The 25,013-nt window shown below is 39.5% G+C and overlaps 1 protein-coding gene across 1 annotated transcript in view; it reads left to right on the forward strand.

The window, feature by feature from the left end:
• The window catches only part of EYS (eyes shut homolog), a 1,407,877-nt gene that overhangs the window by 1,355,482 nt on the left and 27,382 nt on the right, over window positions 1-25,013 (forward strand). Inside the window, 1 exon segment of the mRNA XM_046639782.1 lies at window positions 7,207-7,379. Within this exon segment, the coding sequence (XP_046495738.1) occupies window positions 7,207-7,379 (173 nt within the window).

Here is a 25,013-nt window from a genome sequence, read left to right on the forward strand (position 1 = left end):
CGAACAATCTGTGTGTTCTTCTGCCTCTAAACATGGAGAGATAACACAGAAGAAAATGTTAGACACTTTAGAAATACGGATAACAGTTGGTCGTGATGGCAATCGAGAGTTGAATGTTGGAGTGTGTTTTTACTAATCTGGTTAATTATTTTACAGCTGTTCACTTAGAATAAAATTGACTTAAATTCCTAAATTGCAGATAATTTTTTTTTTTTTGAGGAAGATTAGACCTGAGCTAACATCGGTGCCCATCTTCCTCTACTTTGTATGTGGGATGCCTACCACAGCATGGCGTGCCAAGCAGTGCCATGTCTGCACCCGGGATCCAAACCGGGGAACCTCAGGCCACTGAAGTGGAACGTGTGCACTTAACCACTGCACCACCGGGCCGGCCCCCATGACTGTTTTTATAAATACAGTTCTGTTGGCATATAGCAGCCTATGGCTGCTTTCAATAACGGTAGAGTTGAGTTGTAAAAAGTTCTGTGTGGCCCATAAAGTACATGATATAGTGTCAAAGCCTGCCAACCCCTGTTAGAGTGACAAAAATATAGTAAGACCCCACTAAGATTAAACTTACATCACGAGAGAGTTTATTGTTACACGATGGCGTCACCCTATACATACTAAATAAATATCTTAACATCTGCCTCATCATTCATGTCATTCCCCACACATCTGTCGCTTACAGGTGGACTCTCTCATCCCGTTACTCAGTTTCTATTCCAGTTTCTCAGCCTATTCTGGCTTCCTTTTCCAGCCTCATCTTCTGCCACACCATCCCTCAAAGCTCTCATTCACGGAGGCCCATCTCACGTCAGAAGCCTTCCCTGCACTCTCTGAAATTGCTTACTGTCCTTCCTATGGGCTCCCATGGCTCTCATTTTAGCCCTTGTCATGTTTCATTAACATTGTCTGCTTACTAACCTGATTCCCACAAAACAGCACGTCCTCGAGGCCAAGACTGAGGCCTTATGTGTCAGGGAACGCCCATTGCAAGCCACCGTGGCAGACACTCAGCCTGTAAAAAGTAATAATAAATATTCTTTAAATGAATGAATATCTACCTCTCTGGGTTTTTTCTGCTTTTCCCACTATCTGGACACCCCCCACCTCACACACATACCTCTCCAAAAGCTGCTCTTCCGCAGGACAGAGTGGGATGTGTGCGGTTAAAGGAAGAAATGTCAACGAATTAATTTCCAGGGCTGGAAGAATATCATCACCCTGAGTGAAGAATAACGAATGCAGATTTGAGACTTTTTATTCTCTAACATTTCACAAGGGGCCAAAGAAGCCCAGGGAGGGAAGAAAAAGAAAAAATCTGACCTTGCACAAAACCAATCTGATGAAAATCTCTTAAAATATAACGTAAAAGAGTAGTATATGGTATTTGAAAGTAATTTTTTAAATCTTTGCACACATAGCTAATTGCTTCAGACCTAAAAATTCTGAAAGGAAACAGATGAGAACTTCTTTTATTTAAGACGTTATTTTTCAGATAAGTTTATATAGCATCTGTGTTATATTATGCTTAATGTGATTTAAGCTATATTTAATATAAAAATAAATATTTTACCACTGCCATGTGTGCCTGTAAGGCAATGCAATTAACTTTGTTCTTAGTTTTGTTTTTCTCAAGTAGATAAAAATGAACCACTAGATGGCGCAATCATCATGAAAAAGTAATAAACTAGAGCCAGTTATTTTTACATAAAAATTCTTTAATCAGAATTTTTAGGGGCTGGCTCCGTGGCCGAGTGGTTAAGTTCTCGCGCTCCGCTGCGGTGGCCCAGGGTTCGGATCCTGGGCGGGGGTGGACCTGGCACCACTCATCAGGCCACGTTGTGGTGGTGTCCCACATCCCACAACTAGAAGGACCTGCAACTAAGATATACAACTGTGTACGGGGGAGTTTGGGGAGATAAAGCAGAAAAAAAAAAGACTGGCAACAGTTGTTAGCCCAGGTGCCAATCCTTATTAAAAAAAAAAGAAAAGGAAGATTGGCAACAGTTGTTAGCCTAGGCGCCAATCTTTAAAAAAAAAAATTAAAAAAAAGAATTTTTACTAGTTTTGTTTCTTTTATGAAATTGGTAATGATGCGGGGCTCCATGAGCCGAGGAGTCGAAAGAAAGATTTCTTGGACTCTCAAGATCTGGCAGTAGTGCTCTTTTATTTAGAGAATAGAATAGCATGGGGACAGGGCCCATGGGCAGGCAGAGCTGGTGCGTGGAGACAGGACCCACGGGCAGTCAGAGCTCCTGCTGCTGCCCCGAGTTGAGGGTTAGCGCTAATTTTATAAGGCATGGGTATGTGAGTCATTTCTTTACAAGACAAAGGAAAGAACATGAAAAAAAGTTAAAATGGTATTATTGCAGGTGGGGTCTGGTCGTTGGGTGATCCCATGACTTTTAGACAAGAATCAAATCGGATTAAGTAAAGGTCAGAAGCCACCACCCTAAATCAGTTACATGAGATTGCCAGACAGCAACCAACAAGTTCTTGCCTTCCCCATTAAGAGTTTCTAGGGATAAGGTTATCTCTCTTCTTCCTGGTACAGAGAGGGAGGCACCTTTTACAGATAGAGATTTACGTTACAAATGTAAATGTTTCCCAACAAGAGCAAGTTCCATTCCTCAGAACCTCCTTCCCTGTCCCTGTTATCAAAAGCAATCAGCCCCAAACAGTCCTGATGCCAAAGAGACACATCCTGGGGTGGCCAATTTCAGGTCCCTACAAGGTCATCCCCCCTTCCTTCACAAATGCAAATGTCTCTCAAAAGGGCAAGCAAAATTCCAGTCCTCGGAGCCTGCCTCTCATCTGTAGTTTTAAAATTAACCAGCCTAAAAATCCTCATCAGGTAAGACAGTCTATTTTTGCACAAAAGATCTTTAAATATTTTATGCTCTTTACGATCTTCAAATAGTCATCAAAATCATTATGTAATTCTGTAGGTTAACTGTGTATTTGTTTTTCTCTATTTTGGAGAACCTTCTACAACTTTACAAACTTTTTTTGCACAACTATTAGATGCAATAAGCATATGAATTTTTTTCGTCATGACCCATCTAAACAGTCTATGTAATGCGATGGCACTCTCCTCAGAGACTTTTGTTCGTTTTTTTACCATTTTGTGTGTGTGCCTGTGCCCCCATCTCTATGTTCCAAATAGATGAGCGTTTTCATTTTAAATTCCTCCTAGAACCAAGGTCTAGCGGGGCGTCGGGGAACGCGTGGCGTTGACGTCAGTTACGTCCTCGCCCCCAGGGCTTCCCTTGCTGGGTTCGGGATTCTCTGTGCCCGCCCTCCGCCCCTCAGCACCAGCAGCACAGGGGATCCACCTGCGCACTCAGCTCGGTGGGCCGTCTTCCCATCCTGTGTGCGCCAAGATGGTGCCACGCACATAGTAAATACTGAAAAAAAGATAAAAAGTGAATTTTGGTGAAGCATAAATTTGACTAGACTGTCAAGTAATAAAGGAAAATATAGGAATTTAAAATGAATATGTTCTTGATAAATATGTGTAGGCAAAGACTGAATCATTTTTATTTTAATAAATAACTATTGGGTCGATAAAGAACAAGAATCCTATAAAAATGTTCCATATTTTGAATTATATGCACATCCATTATTTCAGGAGCATTCTCATTCACTGATGATGGGAATGTAAATTGGTACAATTGTTATGGGGGGGCAGGTTGGAACATGAACCCCGAGCCTAGAAGTCATGATAATATTTGAATTTATCCTAAGGAAACTATTATAGATATGAACAAAGCTTTAGCTACAAGTGTTTTATCACATAGGTGTTGGTAGAAAGTGAAAAATTAAAAACATATAATAGCCCACACGCGACCAGGAGAATGAAGTATATTTCATCAATCCAGTGAAACAATATTCAACCATTAAACATGAGGTTGTGGAAGAGGAGTTAATGAATATGGAAAGATGTTTCTAAATATTATAAATTTTTTAATGTTATTTATAGGGAGTTCTGTTTGTTGAACTAAGGGGAATTATATATCCTGAACGATCTTCCCCAGTGAAAATATTCAACATGAGTAAAATATAAGATGTATACTTTCAGAACACTGTTCCCTGAAGTGAAAATAATGCATTTATGGAGCCCAAATGAAATGAAAGGAAAGCTAGAAATTAAATGTCGAAGTTGGCTTTCGCCTGAGTTCCTGTTAAACCCTGGAGCTGTGTGAACTTACCCCCCAAGGGCTGCACGGGTGACAGCGGGCAGACTCAGGCTGAGGGCTGCCCTGGGGGATCTATCAGGAGACTCTTCACGGCCTGGGACCCCAAAGAGCCACACCCTCAGCATAAGAATAAATGAAAAGTAAGCCCTGTCTTGCACAAGGAGAAGGCACGGAAATCTGCCTGTCTTGTACTTGGACCTAGTTGATGGAACAGAGGTGAAAGAGCAAAGGGCTAAGAAGAGCCAAGACGCCCATGAACAGAAAACCGGACAGCAGAACTTGCCATCCTAGATATCGAGACTGTTAGAAAGCTGGAGACATTAAGACAGTGTGATACCAGCACAGGGTTAGACCAACAGGCTAATGGAACAGGATGATGATAATGCAAGAGTGCATAAATGGTCTTGGCTCGTCAGTGGAGAAGGATGGACTATTCCATGAAGAGTGCTGAGACTATTGCTTATCCATATGGAAAACTGTAATTGGATCTCTGCCCTATATCAAACACTAAAAATAATTTCAGCTGTATTAAGACAAGTATAAAAGGAAAAACTGTAATAGTTTAAGGAGTTAACATTAAAAAAAAAATCTTTCTGACCTCGGAATAGGGAAAGATTTCTTGAATAAGTCACAAGAAATGCAAACCACAAAAGAAAATATTGAAATTTCAACTACACAAAAAATATGAACTTCTGAGCATCAAGTTATATAGCACTGACAATTAATGCAACAGCTACACGCATCTATGTGGGTAAATCTCAAAACATAATCCTGAGTGAAAGGCAGTCATTGAAGATGTTCCACAATATCCTTACATTTATATGAAGTTTAAAAACAAGAAAAACTAAAAACTCTCTTTTCTTTTAGGGGTTTTATGGTTTCAGGTCTTACATTTGTCTTTAATCCATTTTGAGTTAATTTTTGTGAGTAGTGTAAGAGAGGGCCCTAGTTTCATTCCTTTCCATGTGAATTTCCAGTTTTCCCAGCATTTTTAATGTTAAAATTTGCTTAGAGGAGGGAGTGGAAAGATGGATGCTGAATCCTGAAAAAGGTCGGCCTCACCGTGGTCAGAGGTTAGAAGTGATTTTGATTTTCTTCTTTGCGTTTAGTCTCAGTTTTATGAAGCTCTTACCTCTTGTTTCTATAAAATGATAAAGGTTGTTGATAATGTTTGCAGCGTGTTCATGGTCCTTACCTCCTCCTCTCTGTGGCATAGAATGTGTCATCTTGGTTGGTCCACCTAGAGGGGACGATAGGATCCGCCTTTAATCCTCGGAATCTGTGAGGGTTCTTCCAGCCTAAAGAAAAAACGATTTATGATACTTCTGTTTTCTACCTGCCTCGTCTTGACTCGCGCACGTTAGAAAGTGTCCTATTGGTGAAGCTTTTCAACAACCCAGCAACACTGTTAATGTCATGTATGTCTACAGTTTACAGTAGGTAAAGACTATTGTAATGCACTGAGAGCAAGGAAGTGTGACCTAGGGTCACGGATGGATCCATGAAGTAAATCTATTTTTGTTTCTCCCTCACTTTTTAAACCTGCTTAAGAGGAGTCATCCTTTGCTTGGTCCTCGATTAAAATATGGGAAGGTCCATTGAATTTTCTGATACCACTTGGTTAATAGACACTTCAATTCACAAATACACTCTCAGTTCATTAATTCAAAGAGTTCATTTTCAAATACTAACAACGCTTCCCTCTTCAAGACTGTCGCCCTAACCCAGCCGGGCCTCGCTACGTGAACAGAAGGTTTCAGAAGGAGGTGTGATCTGCCACCGCTGTTTCTCCCCAGCCTCGTGGTTTCTGCCTCCGCGCCCCCACCACATCCTGGATGGGCTTCCTTCGCTCGCACTGTCATCTGGTGGCTTAGTGCTCTCTGGGCCTGGCAGGGACTTAAAGCCAAAGTTTTCTCTCGTGTCCCCTCAATGGAGGACTGCCAGATTTAGGAAAAAGAGTAATACAGGACACCCAGAAACATTTGAATTGCAGATAAACAGCAAATAATTTTTTACTACATCTCAAAGAGTGTTTGTCTGAACTTCAAATATTGCATGGGACTTATACTAAAATATTATTCATTGTTTATCTGACACAAATATAATTAGCTGCCCTACATTTTATCTTTAGGGGGTCCATCAGAGACTCCCCTGCTGGGCACCTCCCAATATCACTCTCTAAACCCAGACCAGGTCTCTCTGTGCACTGGGTACCCCCCTTACCCTCAGATTCTGCCCCAGCCATGAACTGACTGCCTCTTAGAGCTGGGGTCTCTTCAGCTATCAGAATACACTCTGGGCAAGAGGTTCTTTTTTTTTCTGAGGAAGATTGGCCCTGAGCTAACGTCTGTGCCAATCTTCCTCTATTTCGTATGTGGAATGCCACCACAGCATGGCTTGAGCAGCACCCAGGGTCCAAGCCTGCGGACCCCAGGCCACCAAAGCGTAGTGTGAGAACTTAACCGCTAGGCCACCGTGCCAGCCCTGCAAGGTCCCTTTTACACGTCCCCCAGCTGATCCCAGCTCAGGGTGCCACAAGCCGTCCCAGGGATGCACTACCATTCGCCTCGACTCTGGAGGGGTTACAGTTCCTTCTGCAGCCCCAGGAGCCGGGCCTGTGTGTTCCCCAAGGTCAGGGAACAATGATCAAGCTTCATTTCTTTCCTCTAGGCTTGAGGTCAGGAGGCAGCAACTCCGTTCACAGCCTTTCCCCTCGGAGGTGGTGTGGAGTGGGGAGAGGGACTTACAGTGCTGTTTTGTCCAAAGAAATGATTCCCATAATATTCTCTTTCAATTTCCACATGCTGAGCCTTTTGAAATCCTAGACTGCAGTCCAGTAACCCCAGAAACAGTTACTCACTCTTTCCTTGGACAGTTTGGATCTTGGTAGTTTGAGTCACAATTAGCTTTGATATCTTGGAACCCTAGTCAAAATTGCCAAGTTACACCAGTGTATATAGATCTCTGTTCAACGCATTCCGTCTTCTTTCTCAACCTACAGCTGTGACTGTCCTAGTGGGTGGAAGGGAGCGTTCTGCACGGAGATGGTTTCCACCTGTGACCCTGAACATGACCCTCCACACAACTGTAGCAAAGGAGCCACTTGTGTTCCATTGCCTCATGGATACACCTGTCGCTGTCCTCTGGGAACCACTGGAATCTACTGTGAACGAGGTGGGGCAGAATTTCAACTCATGCCGTCCACAAATTTAACTAAGTTAATTTCCTTTGGGAAAAGTAAAATGAAATACATATAAAAATAAGAGTCTACTCTCTTTTCTCCCCAGTATATTTCACAGTATATTTCACAGATAAGATAGTACTCAAAGTTCAATAGTATAAAAACACAGCTTTATTTTTTGGACTTGCTTTAATTTATTAACTCTAAACCCCCTGTCTGTTCAGCCTCGATGTTCTAGATGGTTTGTGCTAAATGAAGTCCAATCAAGACTGCATCATAAGCTCAGGTTCATAAAGTTCATAACTCAAGTCCAGAACAAGTGTCCATCTTTGAGTTTCTTCCTTCTGTATCTTTCACTTGACTTGGAACTCACAAGGCAGGTACGTCAGCTCCTGTGCAAGAGAAGAGAAGTTTGAGGGGAGAAACAGCCCCAAATCCAGTGGGAACAGTAAGGAGCTGTCAATGTTCCAGGTCTCATCTGCTTTACTGCTCTTCCCTGCACTTCAAGATTGATAATGTCCTTACCACTGGGCGGTCTCCTGAACGCTCCCCACATGGGCTGTAGGGTACTTCTAGATCTGAGCAATCTCCACTTTACAAAAGGTCTTCTGGATTTCCTCCACATCACAAACACACTGTAGGGTGGGAGAGGGTAGGTGGAGCAAGGAAGTCTTGTTCCTTCCGTCCTAAATAGAGACAGATCAAAGTCATCTGTTTACTGTCCTCCTTGCGGCCAGACAGCACAAACTCATTTTCACAGACTGCCACGCCGCAGACACTGGCAGGAGAAGGCATGTGGTTCTCTACTGCCATCATCCCCAAATTGCAGGCAAGAACTCCACGCTGCATTTCATGCTTTCATCTCCTCCACGATGTCCCTGACCACCTTCCCCACCCCAGCCCTCTTCTCATAGGCAAGATGGATGGAAGGGTTAGTGGAATGCAGCCACCTTTAAATCTCCTCAGTTGCACCAGAACCCTCTGCTAAAGCTCTAAGAACTCCAAGGGCAAGAAAACACGAGGTCTAACTGGGGACACTGGAAATGGGGGCTATGGGGAAAACCAGGAAAGCATATGCTGTTTGAGGTCTCAAGTCATACATCTTCCGTAAGTAAGTTCTGCATATTTCATGTTGTCAGATTTGGTGTAGTCCTACGTATCACAGCAAAATCGTCATCAAAGAAGACCTCCGTAACGCCATGCTCGGAGCCCTGAACGTTCAGTTGTGTAACACGCCTGGTCGGATTACTGTGAGGCTAGTGGAATGAATGGCCGGAGTGGACCTGCCCGACCAGTCCCTTAGAAGCTCGTGGCACAACCCGAATGAGTCTTGCTCCTGCTTCAATTTGCTGCCACCTGGTGGCCATGGTCCTCTTCAGTTTAAACACAATAGAGATGATTCTGGATCTTGGGGCTGGTCGTGAGTTCCAGCATGGCAGCGAATTCAGCAAACTCACAGTTAAGGAATCTGAGGGATTAAGCCAGAGAAATAAGGGGACATGGGAATCCACCTGCCATCTCCTGGCTTCCTGGGACTGGATGATCTACTATTTCTCTATCCCACCTCACCCTCCACCCGGAAGATAAAGCTTTAGCCTCTAGTTCTCCTGTTTAAGAACAGAGGCCGGGGTAGGAGTACCGGAGTCAATCACCATTGTGTTATATATACCTGTGCATAATTTGGGGGTTTTATTGTAATATCACATTCATAAAGTGTGGTAAGAACAAATTCAGTCTCTCTCAGATCACCTTATCAAATATATTAATGCAAACATTTTTTATCTTATATTCTTTGAGATTCCGTGTGTGTTTAACTCTCCTCCCAAAGGCAAAAGCGTTGATAAATGGAAGACATTCAAGGATTAGAATACTGGTGATTTAGTGAAAGAAATTTTTAATTATGTCATAAGGTGTGACTATGAAATAATGAGATGGAGTTTTGTGTCTGGCTTGTGGAAATCAATCTCTTTCATAAAGACATTAGAGCCAGACCTTGATCTTAAAAAATGGCAGTTCTTAGTTCCTGGAATATGCCACACTCTTTTCCTCTGCCTAAAACGCTTTCCTCTTCCCCTCCACACCCAGCTAACACTGATTTATCCTCCAGATTTCAGCTCAGATCTTGCTTCTTTAGGGAAGCCTTCCCTGATTCTCTCTCGTAGAACTGAGGGCAGTAACCATGCCTGGTTTTGTTCATGGCTATTGAATCTCTAGCGCCCATCATATAGCACAGAGAAAAATATATCTGTTATACATTTCAACTTAAAAGTTCTGAAATAGGGGCTGGCCCAGTGGTGCAGCGGTTAAGTTCGCACATTCTGCTTTTCTGCGGCCCGGGGTTTGCCGGTCCGGATGCCTGGTGCGGACATGGCACCGCTTGGCAAGCCATGCTATGGCAGGCGTCCCACATATAAAGTGGAGGAAGATGGGCACGGATGTTAGCTCAGAGCCAGTCTTCCTCAGCAAAAAGAGGAGGATTGGCAGTAGATGTTAGCTCAGGGCTAATCTTCCTCAAAAAAAAAAGTTCTGAAATAATAAAAACCAACTGTGATAGTTTTCAAGAAACAGTTCTTGACTTCACTGAACAGCAAAGTACTCAAAACTTTACCAAGACGGTGCACTTCTATTATTCCCAAAGAAATAGCTATTAGAAACTGTAAGAAATAGCTGGACAAGTTAACATAAGTCTAGTGAATGTAACAATAGGACAAGCCAGGTTTTTGACTCTTAAAGGCTCAAATGATGAAAGCCTAGGAGATTAACTCGAAGCTTCTTTGGCTGTGTGCATGTATGTATATAAATAGATATTGGTATGTACACAAATAGATATTATAGAGAGTTGACAGGTAGGTAGGTAGATAGATAGGTAGACAGATAGATAGATATAGATAGAGAGATAGAAAGATGGATAATAGATGGAGAAATAGTGACAGAAATGAAATTAATTCATAGAGTCTAAAAAGTTTGGTAAAAGGTGCCAGAAAAATTGTGTCACTCTCAGAATTCTGAACACAAAGTTTACCACACATATATCCTGCTATGCTATAAAATAAGAGTTTTGTTCCTTTAAAAAAAAGTTATAGAAAATTATATCATAAATGCAGTTGTTTCAATGGGAAAAATTGTTATGTGGGGGATGAGACTATAGAGTTTTAGATTTTGAGCTGAAAGTTATTTTTCTATAGTAATTTCTATAGCAAAGTTGATTTTAATAACTATAAACTATTTGTGGTGAAATAAAAATAATGAAGAGACAGTTTGATCAGAAATGGCAAAAGCTGAAGTCTACAGAAGGTCTGTTTTCTTTATCTCCATTGACCCATTGACTGGGCAATTTTCCAACATAGTAGCTACAGTACTAAAATTTAATTTATAAAACAAAACACAGAACAGATAGCAATCAGGCCCCTGAGACCAGGCAGTAGTACACTCCTGCATCTTGTCAATGGATGCATTTTTCTTATTCCCATAGAGTTTGCTCCCAATTGCATCATAACCAGTAGCCATCTGTGACAGTCAGTCATAATTTCTACCCAGTTGACCAAGTTATTGGCACCTAAAATGTAGAAGAAATGCCTAGAGTTCAGTTCACCTTTACTGTGGTTATAAACTGGTATATAAATTACCAAGAAATCCAGTACCAGCATCGTTACACTTACAAATCCCTAACTAATACATGTTCTCTCCCGTTCTGCCTCTTCCACTTCCTCATTTCAAGAAACCCAAAGTCTTGGAAAGGAAACAGTTTGACCATACATGGAACCCCTGACTTACAGCTTTCACACCTACCAAGTTTTATGACCACCTTTATTGTAAATAAGCCCCACCGACAATAAGAATCAAAACATCTTTATAATCTCTGAATGACAAGATACCAAAATGCAATTGATTGGCAAATCTGATGAAGCTGTGGGGGTAGGATGGTGAAAGTGTGCCATTTGCCTCAAAATATTGCCTAGCATTAGTATTCTTTGTTTTTTTCTCCTCCCCTTGGAGCAATGCTTGGCAGTATGAATTACTTGCTAATTCGTTAACGCTGTTTACTAGTTCCAGACCAAGTGTTGGAATACAGTCTTAATAAGACAGACGAGTGCTCTGCCTCCATAGAAATTACATCCTAATAGGATAAGGCAAGCAAATTACATGTACACCAATCAATGAAGACAAATACAATTGAGTTAATGCCATAAAGGAAATAAATAGAAAGAGGGCATGGAAAGTCATTGGAAAAGTGTATTTTAGGTGGGATGGTCAGGAAAGGCCTCCAAGTGACATCTGAGCTGACATCTAGCAAGAACTAGCCATGTGTGAAAGCACGAGGGGCAAGGCCTTAGGCAGAGGCTAAACCTAGAAACAGCAAAATAATATTCCATGTTTGAGGGATGGAGAGGCAGCCAGTTTCCCCAGCATAGGAGATGGCATCATAAGGTCAACTTGGCAAGGCAAGCAGAAGCCAGATTATGTACAGTCTTGGAAAACGTGGTAAAGAATGTTAATTTCATGCTGAGAAAACAGAATCCCCTTAAGATTGTAAGCATGAGCCTAAGAAGTCGAAAACTGGAGTTTGAGTCCTGCTGGTTCTAGTAACCAGCAGTTCAGTTTCTGCTGTGTCCTTAACTCTCTGAACCTCGATTTCATCATCTGTAAAATGGCAACATGAAGTGTGCCAGCTGCTCTCCATTTGTCCCGCCATCCCCCATTCCGTTCTCACTATCCTTCTCTGCTCTGTACTCTAGAGGTTGCCTCAAATGGATTGTATCCATGGGCAGTCTTTCCCTCTGCTTATGGTTGCGTTTGGCCAAAGGAAGTCACCAGCAGGAGATCAGAGGACAGGAGGAGAGTGAGACAGGGTACTTACTCCCCTAGATTGCTCACCACTAGGTTGCCAAAACTTGCCTTTACCTAAGGACACAGCTTCTGTCAGGAGGTCCTCCCCTTCTTCAACTTCAAGCCTAGGAGTGGAAACAGTTCCCCATGGAGAACAACCCCAAGGTAATACTCTATCTCCCGTTATTTCCTTAAACTCTGCCCACACCTCCGTAAATGATCCTTTTAGTCTGTTGTTTTAAATTGCCCTAGATAAGTATGCCATCTGTTTACTGCCAGGAACTTCACTGATGTGGCAAGCATCATTTTGCCTACCTAGCAGAATTCATATGAGGTAATGTATATAAAAGTTCCTTATTAAGTATAAAGTGCTATAAAATATAGAGTATTACTTTTATCCCCCTGTTTTCAAGATCCAGAACTCACACTAACGTTCTTAATAAAATAATTCCACTAGATTATAAAATAAATATACATTTTGGTATTGGGAGTCCCAGGGGTGCAGAATCATTGGACCTTACCAATCATCCTTAAGTCTGACAGTATCAATTTATAAGTGAGGAAATGAGTGCTCAGAGAAATGGAATGATGTACCAAAAGTCTCAGAATCAAGTCTCCTGACGCTCAATGCAATTATTAGTAGGTACTTACTAATTAGTTAATAAATATAAGCACAGTAGATCATAACAAGTTCAAAAACACTCTATTTCTAGATCTTAGGAGTCCATCAGAATAGCCATTCCTTCAGTAAATATAGCATAGGAACTAACAATATAAGAGGTAACATATTTATCAATAACTATCCATACTCCATATCATCAGAAAGCCTAATAAGGGGGCAATATAATCATTAAAAACCAAATAACTTCAAGCCAGCCCTGAAGGCCTAGTGGTTAAAGTTCAGCGCTCTCACCACTTCAGCGGCATGGGTTCGTTTCCGAGTCTTGGAACCACACCACCTGTCTGTCAGTTGCCGTGCTGTGGCAGTGGCTCACGGGGAAGAACTAGAGGATTTACAACTAGGATAGACAACCATGCAGTGGGGTCTTTGTGGGGGTGGGGGAAGAGGAAGGTTGGCAACAGATGTTATCTCAGGGTGAATCGTTCCCTGCAAATAAAAAAAGTTTCTAAAAAAAAAGCAAATAACTTCAAAACTAAAATTTGTGTTTAAATATGGTTAGGGTTGAAAAGATCCTTAAAAATAGCCTAATCCCAACTCTTTTACCTTGAACAAAGTGAAAATCAAAACTATGAATGAGCAGGACTGAGAATTTGTCTGCCCACTGTCAATCTAGCAAGTTGCCCATTACACGGCACTGGTCATATTTCATAATCAAAATATAAAAACTAGCAGTCATATGAAATAAGTAGGAACTTTCACAGTCTATGGCATGCAAAACTGGTTAATAAAATGTCCAGTGTTTTAAAAAGTTTTAAGTGTTTTAAAGTGTGTCTACGTATCTCAGAAGAGAGTGGCCTGGGGAGCTGTTCTATCCCAGCGTTATAATTTACATGGCGAGATCTGATTTCATCTATCCCTTACTCTTAAGATCCCTAACTAATGGGAAAAGGGATCTTTGAAGTCCCTTAAAACATCCCCCAATAGCTACAGAAAGAAAAATCCATCTAGAGACAAGAGAAGGAGAAATCCTGACTGGCATATTTTCTTTTCACTCCAGCCCCACCCCAAACTCCTTGGAATTCTGCTGAGCTTTGGGGATGTGCAAACCCCATCGCAGACCCCTTTAATCCAGTGACTTTAAGGGGCACAGGAGCCAAAAGTGACTCAAAATATCTGAGACCAGTTCCAGAAATGCAGGAATCCACAGGGGTCACATTGTCTGACCCAGGAACCAGCTCACATGTGTGGTTTTTAAACACCCTAGGGCCCTAAACCAACTCTAAAAATTGAACTGGAGATGAAGGAGGGCTGTCAGCAAACAGTAGCATCTGGGTTGGATATTTCACAAAGACTACTGATCTTAATTTAAAAAGAAATCCTAACAGGCTAAGCTAAGGTAGAATATTTTGCAGTCCAGGTTAGTCATTAAAATATTGTAGAAAGATTCTGGCTTACAAATAATTTGCGAGATAGACAATATGTCCAGTTTCTTTTCTCATACACTCAGATCTTGCTCATTTGCTCTTTTCTTCTGTGTTATAGCTCTCCCCTATTAGAATTTATGATTTACACCTACATATATAACCTTTCCTGAATCATAAAATCTCTTCTCTCAATTTATTTTTCCCCACATTGTTGGTAAATTGCTTTTTTTCTTAGAATAGTTTTAATACTACTAAATTCTAGCTATTGTGTTATCCCTGACATTTAGCTAAATGAGATTCCATAATATGTGTGTTTTTAATTTTTAGCCTAGCAAATATTGAAAATGTTTTCATTTTTCTTACATTCTTTGCTCCCGTAGTGTAATTTGCCTTCTACTCGTTTCTCATTCTCTGAGGTAAAGAAACCCACGCACATGCTGGCATTTTGAATGAAACAGGAAAATGTTCAAGCTACTTAGACAATCACTTGATGCCGAGGACAGTTTATGGTCCACCCAGCCCTAGTTTTCGTTGAAATTAATTCAAGCTAATGGAGAAGTTCAATTCTTCAAGCCCTCCTGACACCTAGGATGCTTTCCTGCCCAGTCTTTGGTTTTCCTAATAGTAGAGAAATGAGGCCATAGCATGATAGGTGGCAATTTCAGGACTCATTACTGTTTACCTGTTTTCAGATGCTGCTCATTTTCAGGTGCATTCAGCCATGTGGGAATACAGCGGGTAAAGCACAAGCTTTCCTCGTAGAAAAACAATGAATGTTAGTCTTTATTTCCCCACTTTCAATCCCATCATGATAATTAACAAGGATGTGGTTACATGTGGACTAGATTCTCTAATACTTATAAAAAGTGAAAAATAGCTAGGCACTAGTCATGATTCCAAGAACACACATTTTAATTCTTTAGTCTTCTTTCTGTGCTCTTCACCACCACCTGCTAAATCATAAGCGGAACAGTGAGAAAGTGAATTATATGTAATGATCTTAAGGTTTAGAGGAACATCAAGCTTTTTGCACGTCTAGAGGAACAGATGTCGCAGGTGAGTCTTAGCAGAAAGAAGAAGACACACCTGCCATTTCCTAACCTTGGACTCTGCACAAGTAACTTCCTGAACATCAGGATTCTTATGTGTGAAAAGGGATATTTAAAAATCTCTGTTTCAGAGGAATTTTTGGCCAAAGTCCGGGGAGAGTCCATTCTCTAAGTCCTAAATTAATGATCACTTCTTTTTATAAGGGAGTGAGTGAAAGGTTAAAAACTCAAAACGACAGACATCTAGGAGAGGTTTTTCTTCAACAAAGTCCTTTCTATTTTCCCTTCAAGTTAACAGTAAGTAATAAATTAAAAACACTCATGGTAGATTTTGAGCTCTCTCCTGCTAAAGTTTCCTCCCTTGAAATGTTTTACAGGTTGAGCTACTAATACCCTGCCCCCCATCTTGGGAACATAGACCAAAAACCATGTTTGCTTGCGGCCATTTTCTGCGGACAGGGCTGGGTTGCTACTGCCCCTGAGGCAGGTCTGTCCACCTTCTTTTAATCGGAGATAACTGATGATGTTGACATCCAACACAAACTTTCTTTTCTAATTGGGGAACTGAGATAAAGGCTCCTTCTAATTTCTAAGAGAAATATTAAAAAGTAACAAACAAACTAAAATTCTCATGACCACAGTGGAAGATATAAAGATTGCAAAATATCTCATTATTTCATTTCCTTCTTTTGTTAAAATCTGTATTATTTATCTTAAAAACAGTAAAGCAAGCCTTCTTATGCACTGCTTTTTTAGTGACCAAGGACAATCACAAGGCTGAGAAAGCCCTATGGTCTGAGAGGCAAAATTGTCTATGAGTCTCCTTGACACATCGTGAAGGTGACGATGAGGAGCCAGAGACAGAAGGAGGCCAGCTCAGTACCTAGCACAGAACAAGCACTTTACAAAAAGCCCCTCCCACAGAGGAAGGAAAAAGTGTTGATTACACCTGTGTGAAATGCAGGCCGGGGCCACAGAGATATTTTGACCATTTTCATTTTTAACATACAGATTAGTTTTAAATAGGCTCTTTTTTAAAAAAAGTTTATTGAGGTCATAATAGTTTATAACATTGCGAAATTTCAGTTGTACATTATTGTCAGTCACCGTATAAATGTGCCCCTTTAAGCTTATGCCCACCCCCTAACCCTCTTCCCCTCTGGTAACCACTAATCTGTTTTCTTTGTCCATGTGTTAGTTTATCTTCCACATTATGAGTGAAATCATATACTGTTTGTCTTTCTCTGTCTGGCCTATTTCGCTGAACATAATACCATCAAGGTCCATCCATGTTGTTGCGAATGGGATGATTTCATGGTTGAGTAGTATTCATTGTACATATATATATACACCACATCTTCTTTATCCATTCATCAGTCGATGGGCACTTGGGTTGCTTCCATGGCTTGGCTATTGTGAATAATGCTGCAGTGAACATAGGGGTGCGTAAGTCTCTTTGAATTGTTGATTTCAAGTTCTTTGGATAAATACCCAGTAGTGGGATAGCTGTGTCATAAGGTATTTCTATTTTTAATTTTTTGAGAAATCTGCATACTTTTTTCCATAGTGGCTGCACCAGTTTGCATTCCCACCAGCAGTTTATTAGGATTCCCTTTTCTCCACAACCTCTCCAACATTTGCTATTTTTCATCTTGGTGATTATAGCCATTCTAATAGGTGTAAGGTCATGTCTTAGTTTAATTTTGATTTGCATTTCCCTGATGATTAGTGATGTTGAACATCTTTTCATGTGACTATTGGCCATCTGTATAACTTCTTTGGGAAAATGTCTGTTCATATTGTCTGCCCATTTTTTGATTGGGTTGTTTGTTTTTTTGTTGTTGAGTTATATGAGTTCTTTATATATTTTGGAGATTAACCCATTGTCAGATATATAATTTACAAATGTTTTCTCCCAGGTGATAGGTTATCTTTTCATTTTGTTCCTGGTTTCCTTTGCCTTGCAGAAGCGCTTTAGTCTCTTGAAGTCCCACTTGTTTATTTTTTCTTTTGTTTCCCTCGGCCGAGTAGACGTGGTATTTGAAAAGATCCTTCTAAGACCAATGTCACAGAGTGTGCTGCCTATATTTTCTTCTAGGATTTCTATGGTTTCAGGTCTTACCTTGAAGTCTTTGACCCATTTTTAGTTAATTTTTGTGTATGGTGAAAGAATAATGATCTACTTTCATTCTTTTGCATGTGGCTGTTCAGTTTTCCCAACACCATTTGTTGAAGAGACTTTCTTTTCTCCATTGTATGTTCTTGGCTCCTTTGTCAAAGATTAGCTGTCCATAGATGTGTGGTTTTATTTCTGGGCTTTCAATCTGTTCCATTGATCTACACGTCCATTTTTGAACTAATACCATGCTGTTTTGATTATTATAGCTTTGTAGTATATTTTAAAGTCAGGGATTGTGATGTCTCCAGCTTTGTTGTTTTTTCTCAGGATTGCTTTAGCTATTCAGGGTCTTTTGTTGCCCCATATGAATTTTAGGATTCTTTGTTCTATTTCTATGAAGAATGTCATTGGGATTCTGATTGGAATTGCATTGAATCTGTACGTTGCTTTAGGTAGTATGGACATTTTAACTATTTATTCTTCTGATCCATGTGCATGGAATCTCTTCCCATTTCTTTATGTCATCATCAATTTCTTTCTATAATGTCTTATGTTTTTCATCATATAGGTCTTTCACTTCCTTAGTTAAATTTACACCTGATATTTTATTATTTTTGTTGCAATTGTAAGTGGGATTGTATTCTTGAGTTCTCTTTCTGCTAGTGCTTTATTAGAGTATAGAAATGCAACTGATTTTTGTAAGTTGATTTTGTACCCTGCAACTTTGCTGTAGTTGCTGATTATTTCTAATAGTTTTCTGATGGGTTCTTTAGGGTTTTCTCTATATAAAATCATGTCATCTGAAAATAGCAAGAGTTTCACTTCTTCATTGCCTATGTGGATTCCTGTTATTTCTTTTTCTTGCCTAACTGCTCTGGCCAAACCTCCAGTACTATGTTAAATAAGAATGGCGAGAGTGGGTACCCTTGTCTTGTTTCTGTTCTCAGAGGGATGGCTTTCAGTTTTTCCCCATCGAGTATGATGTTGGCTGTGGGTTTGTCATGTATGACCTTTATCACGTTGAGGTAATTTCCTTCTATCCCCATTTTATTGAGACTTTTTGTCAAAGATGGATTTTGGATCCTGTCAAATGCTTTCTCTGCGTCTATTGAGATGATCATGAAGTTTTTATTCCTCATTTTGTTAATGTGGTGTATCACATTGAATGATTTGCAAATGTTGAACCATCCCTGCATCTCTGGTATAAATCCCACTTGATCATGGTATATGATCCTTTTCACGTATTGCTGTATTCACTTCGCCAATATTTTGTTGAGGATTTTTGCACCTATGTTCATCAGCAATATTGGCCTATAATTCTCCTTCCCTGGAGAAGTTGTCCTTCTCTGGCTTTGGGATCAGGGTGATGTTGGCCTTGTAAAATGTGTTAGGAAGTGTTCCATCTCCTTCAATTCTTTGGAATAGTTTGAGAAGGATAGGTATTAAATCTTCTTTGAATGTTTGGTAGAATTCTCCATAGAAGCTATCTGGTCCTGGACTTTTATTTTTGGGGGAGGTTTTTGATTACTGTTCAATCTCTTGTAATTGGTCTATTCAGATTCTCTGTTTCTTTTTTATGTAGTTTTGAAAGGTTGTATGAGTCTAGATTGTCCAATTTGTTGGCATATAGTTTTTCATTGTATTCTCTTATAATCCTTTGTATGTCTCTGGTATCCATTGTAATTTTTCCTCTTTCATTTCTAATTTTATTTATTTGAGCCTTCTCTCTTTTTTTTCTTAGTGAGTCTGGCTAAGGGCTTTTCAATTTTGTCAGTATCTTCTCAAAGAAACAGTTCTTTATTTCATTGATTCTTTCTACTGGTTTTTTTTTGTTTCAATTGCATCAATTTCTGCTCTAATTTTTATTATTTCCCTCCTGCTGACTTCAGGTTTTGTTTGTTCTTCTTTTTCTAATTCTGTTAAGTGTAGTTTAAGATCGGTTATTTGAGATTTTTCCTGTTTGCTAAGGTGGGCCTGTATTGCTATGAATTTCCCTCTTAGGACCACTTTTGCTGCATCTCATATGAGTTGGTATGGTGCATTTTCACTTTCATTTGTCTCCAGATATTTTTTGATTTCTCTTAATTTCTTCAATGATCCATTGGTTGTTCAGTAGTATGTTGTTTAGTCTCCACATATTTGTGACTTTCTCAGGCTATTTTCTTGTAGTTAATTTCTAGTTTCATAGTATTATGGTCAGAAAAGATGCTTGATATGATTTCAATCTTCTTAAATTTATGGAGGCTTGCCTTGTTTCCCAGTATATGGTCTATCGTTGAGAATGTTCCATGTGCACTTGAGAAGAATGTATATTCTGCAGTTTTTGGATGGAGAGTGCGATATATATATATATATATATATATATATATATATATATATATACACACACACACACACACACATATAAAGTCTAAATGTTCTAGTTTTTCATAAATCCACTATTACCTTCTTGACTTTCTGTCTGGATGAGCTACCCATTAATGTAAGTGGGGTGTTATGGTCCCCTCATATTATTGTGTTGTTGTTAATATCTCCTTTTAGGTTTTTCAATAGTTGCTTTATGTACTTTGGTGCTCCTGTGTTGGGTACATAGATGTTTATAAGTGTTATGTCTTCTTGGTGGAGTGTCCCTTTTATCATTATATACTACCCCTCTTTGTCTCGCTTTACCTGTTTTATCTTGAATTCTAAGTCATCTAAGTATGTCAACACCTGCTTTTTTTGTTTGCCATTAGCTTGGAGTATCATCTTTCATCCCTTCACTCTGAGACTGTGTTTGTCTTTAGAGATGAGATGTGTTTCCTGGAGGCAGCATATTGTTGGGTCTTGTTTTTTAATCCACCCCACCACTCTGTGTCTTTTGATTCAAGAATTCAAACCATTTATATTTAGAGTGATTATTGATATATGAGGGCTTAATGCTGCCATTTTATCTCTCGTTTTCTAGTTGTTTTGTGTTTCCCTTGTTTCTCATCCCATGTATTTCAGAATACCATTTCAGTTTGGTAGTTGCCTATGATGGTTTTCTTGATTATCTCTTTATCATTTGTGTCTCTGTTCTGATTATTTGTTTAGTGGTTACCATGAGGTTTATATTAAAAAAACCTCATAGATGAGATAGTCCATTTTCTGACAGTCTCTTATTTTCTCAGTCTAAGCCAATTCCGTCCCTTTCCTCTTCCCCTTGTAAATTATTGTTCTCACAATTTATTCTCTCTTGTTTTGTGAGTTTGTGGTTAAAATGACAAGATTTTAGTTATTTTTTATGCTTTCCTTCTCTTTATCTTTAATGTTATACTTAAGTGTTTGCTAACCTGTTCTGATAGATTGCTGCAATTTTCTAATTTTGTCTGCCTATTTATCTCCTTGCTCAAGGCTTTGTAAACATTTTCTCTATTTTTCAGGTATGAGGGCCTTCTTGATCATTTCTTGTAGGGGTTCTTGTGATGATGAACTCCCTTAGCTTTTGTTTATCTGGGAAAGTTTTTATTGCTCCATCATATCTGAAGGATATTTTCACTGGATAAGCATTCTTGGCTGAAAGGTTTTGTCTTTCAGTATTTTGAATATATCATTCCACTCTCTCCTAGCCTGTAAGGTTTGTACTGAGAAATCTGCTGAAAGCCTTATAGGGGTTCCTTTGTAAGTTATTTTCTTCTGCCTTGCTGCCCTTAATATTTTTTCTTTGTTGTTGACTTTTGTCAGTTTTACTACTATACGCCTTGGAGAATGTCTTCTTACATTGATATAATTAGGAGTTCTCTTAGTTTCTTTTACTTATATTTCAAGCTCCTTCCCCAGGTTTAGGACGTTCTCAGCTGTTATCTCTTTGAACAAGCTTTCTGCTCCATTCTCCCCCTCTTTCTCCCTCTTGAATACCTATAAACTTTATGTTGCATTCCCTAATTGAGACAGATACTTCTCAGAGACTTTATTCATTTTTTTTTAGGTTTAGTTCTCTCTCCTCCATCTGAAGCATTTCTATGTTTCTTTCCTCCATATTGCTATTTCTATCCTCCATAATATGAGCTCTGTTATTCAGGGAGTCCAGATTTTTCTTTATCTCATCCATTGTGTTATTCATCTCCAACATTTCTGATTGGTTTTTCTTTATAGTTTCAATCACTTTTGTGAAGAATTCGCTTTGTTCATTAATTTTGTTCCTGATTTCATTCAACTGTCTTATCAGAATTTTCTTGTGACTCATTGAGTTTTTTTATGGTAGCTATTTTGAATTCTCTGTCATTTAAAGTGTAAATTTCTGTGCCTTCAGGATTGATTTCTGGGTGCTTGTCATTTTCCTTCTGGTCTGGAGTATTAATATATTTCATCATACTGTTTGATGGTGTGGATTTGTGCCTTTGTGTAGTGCTAGCATCTGGTCACAGATTCCACCTGCTGCTTCTGGGGGTGGGGGGTGGTCAGGAGCTGTGTATTCTGAGCCCACCATGATCTCTGGCATCTGTGCCTGTCCTTTGGAGTCTATGCTGATAGGTCCCGTCTGCAATTACCAGCTCACTCGCTGACAGCTGCTGCTTTTCTAATGTATATGCAGGTGCTCTCGCTGACCAGATGAGCTGGAGCACCAGGCAGGGGGAGGGGTGTTTTCCTTCAAGTGCATGATCCCAGGGGCATTCTCACTTGGCCCTCACTATCTGCTCTCCTGGGGTGCTGGCTTGATGATGACACCCCTGCAATAGCTTATCCTCCTCTGTGTGGAGCTTTCCCACAAGCTGTGAGGAAACTTGGAGAGTGAAGGTGTTCCTGCAGAGATCCGACCCTCCTCCCCTTTTCATAGAGCCACACACAGTCCCACGCCCTGAGTGGCTGCTGGGGAGGGAGAGGAGATACCCTTACTTCCTTCCACTTCCTCCCAGGGGGTCCAGCACCTCCATCTTCAGACATGTGGCTGTGTGGGTCTCTCAGATGTCTTCCATGTTGTGTGAACGTCCTCTGTTGGATGAATATCCTTTTTGTTGTATCTTAGTGGGGTGGGTCTAAGGGAAGAGCTCACTCTGCCATGATGCTGATGGCATGTCCCTTAAATAGATTCTTAAGTTAAAATATTTTAAACCTCCTATTTTAAAAATACAATAGTTTTTATTATATAAAAGATGTAAAGTAATTTTGAACTATTATAATTAATGTAGTAGACATAAACTTTTAAAAATGACCAAATAAAATGTTTTTTTCCAAAAAAAGTACTCATTCTCTATAGAATTATAGCAGATTATTAAATTTTAAAACGTATTTATTGAGACACCACCCAGGCAGTATGGGCAGATCCAAAGTTCTATGAAATAGGGTGCCTCCTTTCAAAGAGCTGACAATTTCAGTGAAGACCAGGCAGAGGTCTGTGAAAATTAAATAGAAGTATATAATTTAAATAACAGTTCAGGGAAAAGAAGAAGAAATATCCCAAGGTATTGAATGCTTTAATAGCTAGACATATGACACAATAAAGCATTACTTCCGTGGCACCTGATTAGGTATTAGAAAGCTATGGAATTAAATTAGGTATCAAATAATGGGTGAGATTTAGATAGACTCCTACAGGATGGTGAGGTAGTTTTCCTAAGAGAACCATGTCAGCAAGGCATGGGGACATATGGAAGGATGCACTTACAAATGTGAGTAAACCTCTTCATATGAAATGGAAATTTATGCCAGGTAAGGTCTAAATTATTAAAATACCTCTGAGAACAGAAGAGAAGAGACCAGCGTAAGGAACACCAGATAAAAACTCATCAGCACTTGCTTGCTGAGCTGGAGGGTATGCCTCTCACAAACTGTGCTCACTTAACAATTGTGAAGTGGATGATGATTATTCAGAGTTTAAAACCTGGAGGACACATGCGTAATCAATGTAATCTCCCAGGCCTTCTGTAAATAAGCCTTTCAAATGCCTGAAACAGCCACAAATCTTCCTACACAAGTTATCTGACTCAGTGGCTGACTATTATTTATGATAATAAATAATGTAAATAGCATGAGAGCTCACAGTAAAAGGCACATATATTTGAAAAGTAGCCAAGATAGTGGTAGGAAGATAAAATATGTCTTCCTCCCAAGGAAATAAAAGAAAGAGAAGGGAAGAGAAAGGGAAGGATGGGAAGGGAAGGACAAACAAGACAAAACAAGGCTGGTCTAAAACATGGCATGCAACCGAATGTAAAATTAACTTTGGGTTTCCTGGAAGTCAAAGTAAAACATAAAATACAACAGGTGCTCCTCAGTTATTGCCTAATAAGAGAAAGCATATCAGTCACCAAATCAAGGACAGAGAGCTGTGTCCTGTCACTGAATTCTAATAAAATGTAGCCAGCAAGCTCCAATTTAAAAAAAAAATGAAATTAAACAGCATAATATACAGTATGTTTGATGACAATTTTCTAGAAAATGAAGAGACATTATGTATATGGCCATTTCTTATGTTGACACACAGTTAAGCCTCAGAGTGTAATATTAAACCATAGTTCTGTACAGATAATTATGTCAAAGCTAAATGAATAGATTTCTAATCATCTGGCATGTGTAGAGGAGAAAGAACTATTTCTCTACCCTCCAGGTTCTTCTGGCTAATCTAAGAATTAAATTGACATGAGACAGAATAACAGGAGAAAATCAAACAAAGTTTAACAACATGTATACATGGGAGAAACCCGAGAAAACTAAGTAACTCACCAAAATGGCAGAAGCCACCATCTTAAATACTATCTTTAGTTAAAAACAATGGAGGATGTTGGGGGCAGTGGTTTGGGACTTCAAAGGGGAGGAAGGCAATTAAATGGAGATGGAAAAGCAAAGTTTTAGTGAACAAACATTTGCTGGGCCATCTATAGACAATGGGATCTGAGAGAGAACTTTGATAAAAATGGGCCTAGCAAGGTTCCTCCCAGTCCACCACACCCAGAGTTATCTATGGTGATAGCTCTTTCCTGGGACAGGCCTTCTATTTAAATTCTTTTAGGCAGTTAGGGGAAAGGTCAACATTTCTTTCTGAGTCTTTTGTTCTTAAAAATAATCAAGCCAGGGACAAACATTTTGGGCTGGCAAATTCTGACCCCCCATACATGTTACTGAAGTAATAGTCAGTTGTCTTGAGAAATAATTATTTAACATTTTCATTGACCATTAGTCTTGGACATTAATTATATCAGCCAAGTTTTTGATAGTCAAAGCACAGCAATAAATTAAAAGTGAAGATCCCTGTAGAAGTCCAGGTATCCTGATTATTAATTGAAAGGATCATTACATGCTTTATTTTTCATATTTATAGGTGACAAAGTTGATGTTTTATTATGAAAACGTTTAACTTGACATCTGTTCAAACCCCCAAATTCTATTTCAAAAAAGATGAAGTAGAATGCCTCATCCTGGAAGATTTTGATAGCAGGACTCACCAGATGTCTCTAACTATCATAAAACAATCATGTGATTTTATAGAATACTTAATTTTTAAGCAAAACTCCATCTTGATGGGTCTCCAAAGATCATTTAGAACAAAATAGCCACCCAAATAACTAAATGAGCTAAACAATTAAATAGAGTTGTTCTGCATTATCCATCTGGGTGCTAAATAAAGT

This window comes from Equus quagga, chromosome 15 (assembly GCF_021613505.1).
Source record: "Equus quagga isolate Etosha38 chromosome 15, UCLA_HA_Equagga_1.0, whole genome shotgun sequence".
Classification (NCBI taxonomy): Eukaryota; Metazoa; Chordata; class Mammalia; order Perissodactyla; family Equidae; genus Equus; species Equus quagga.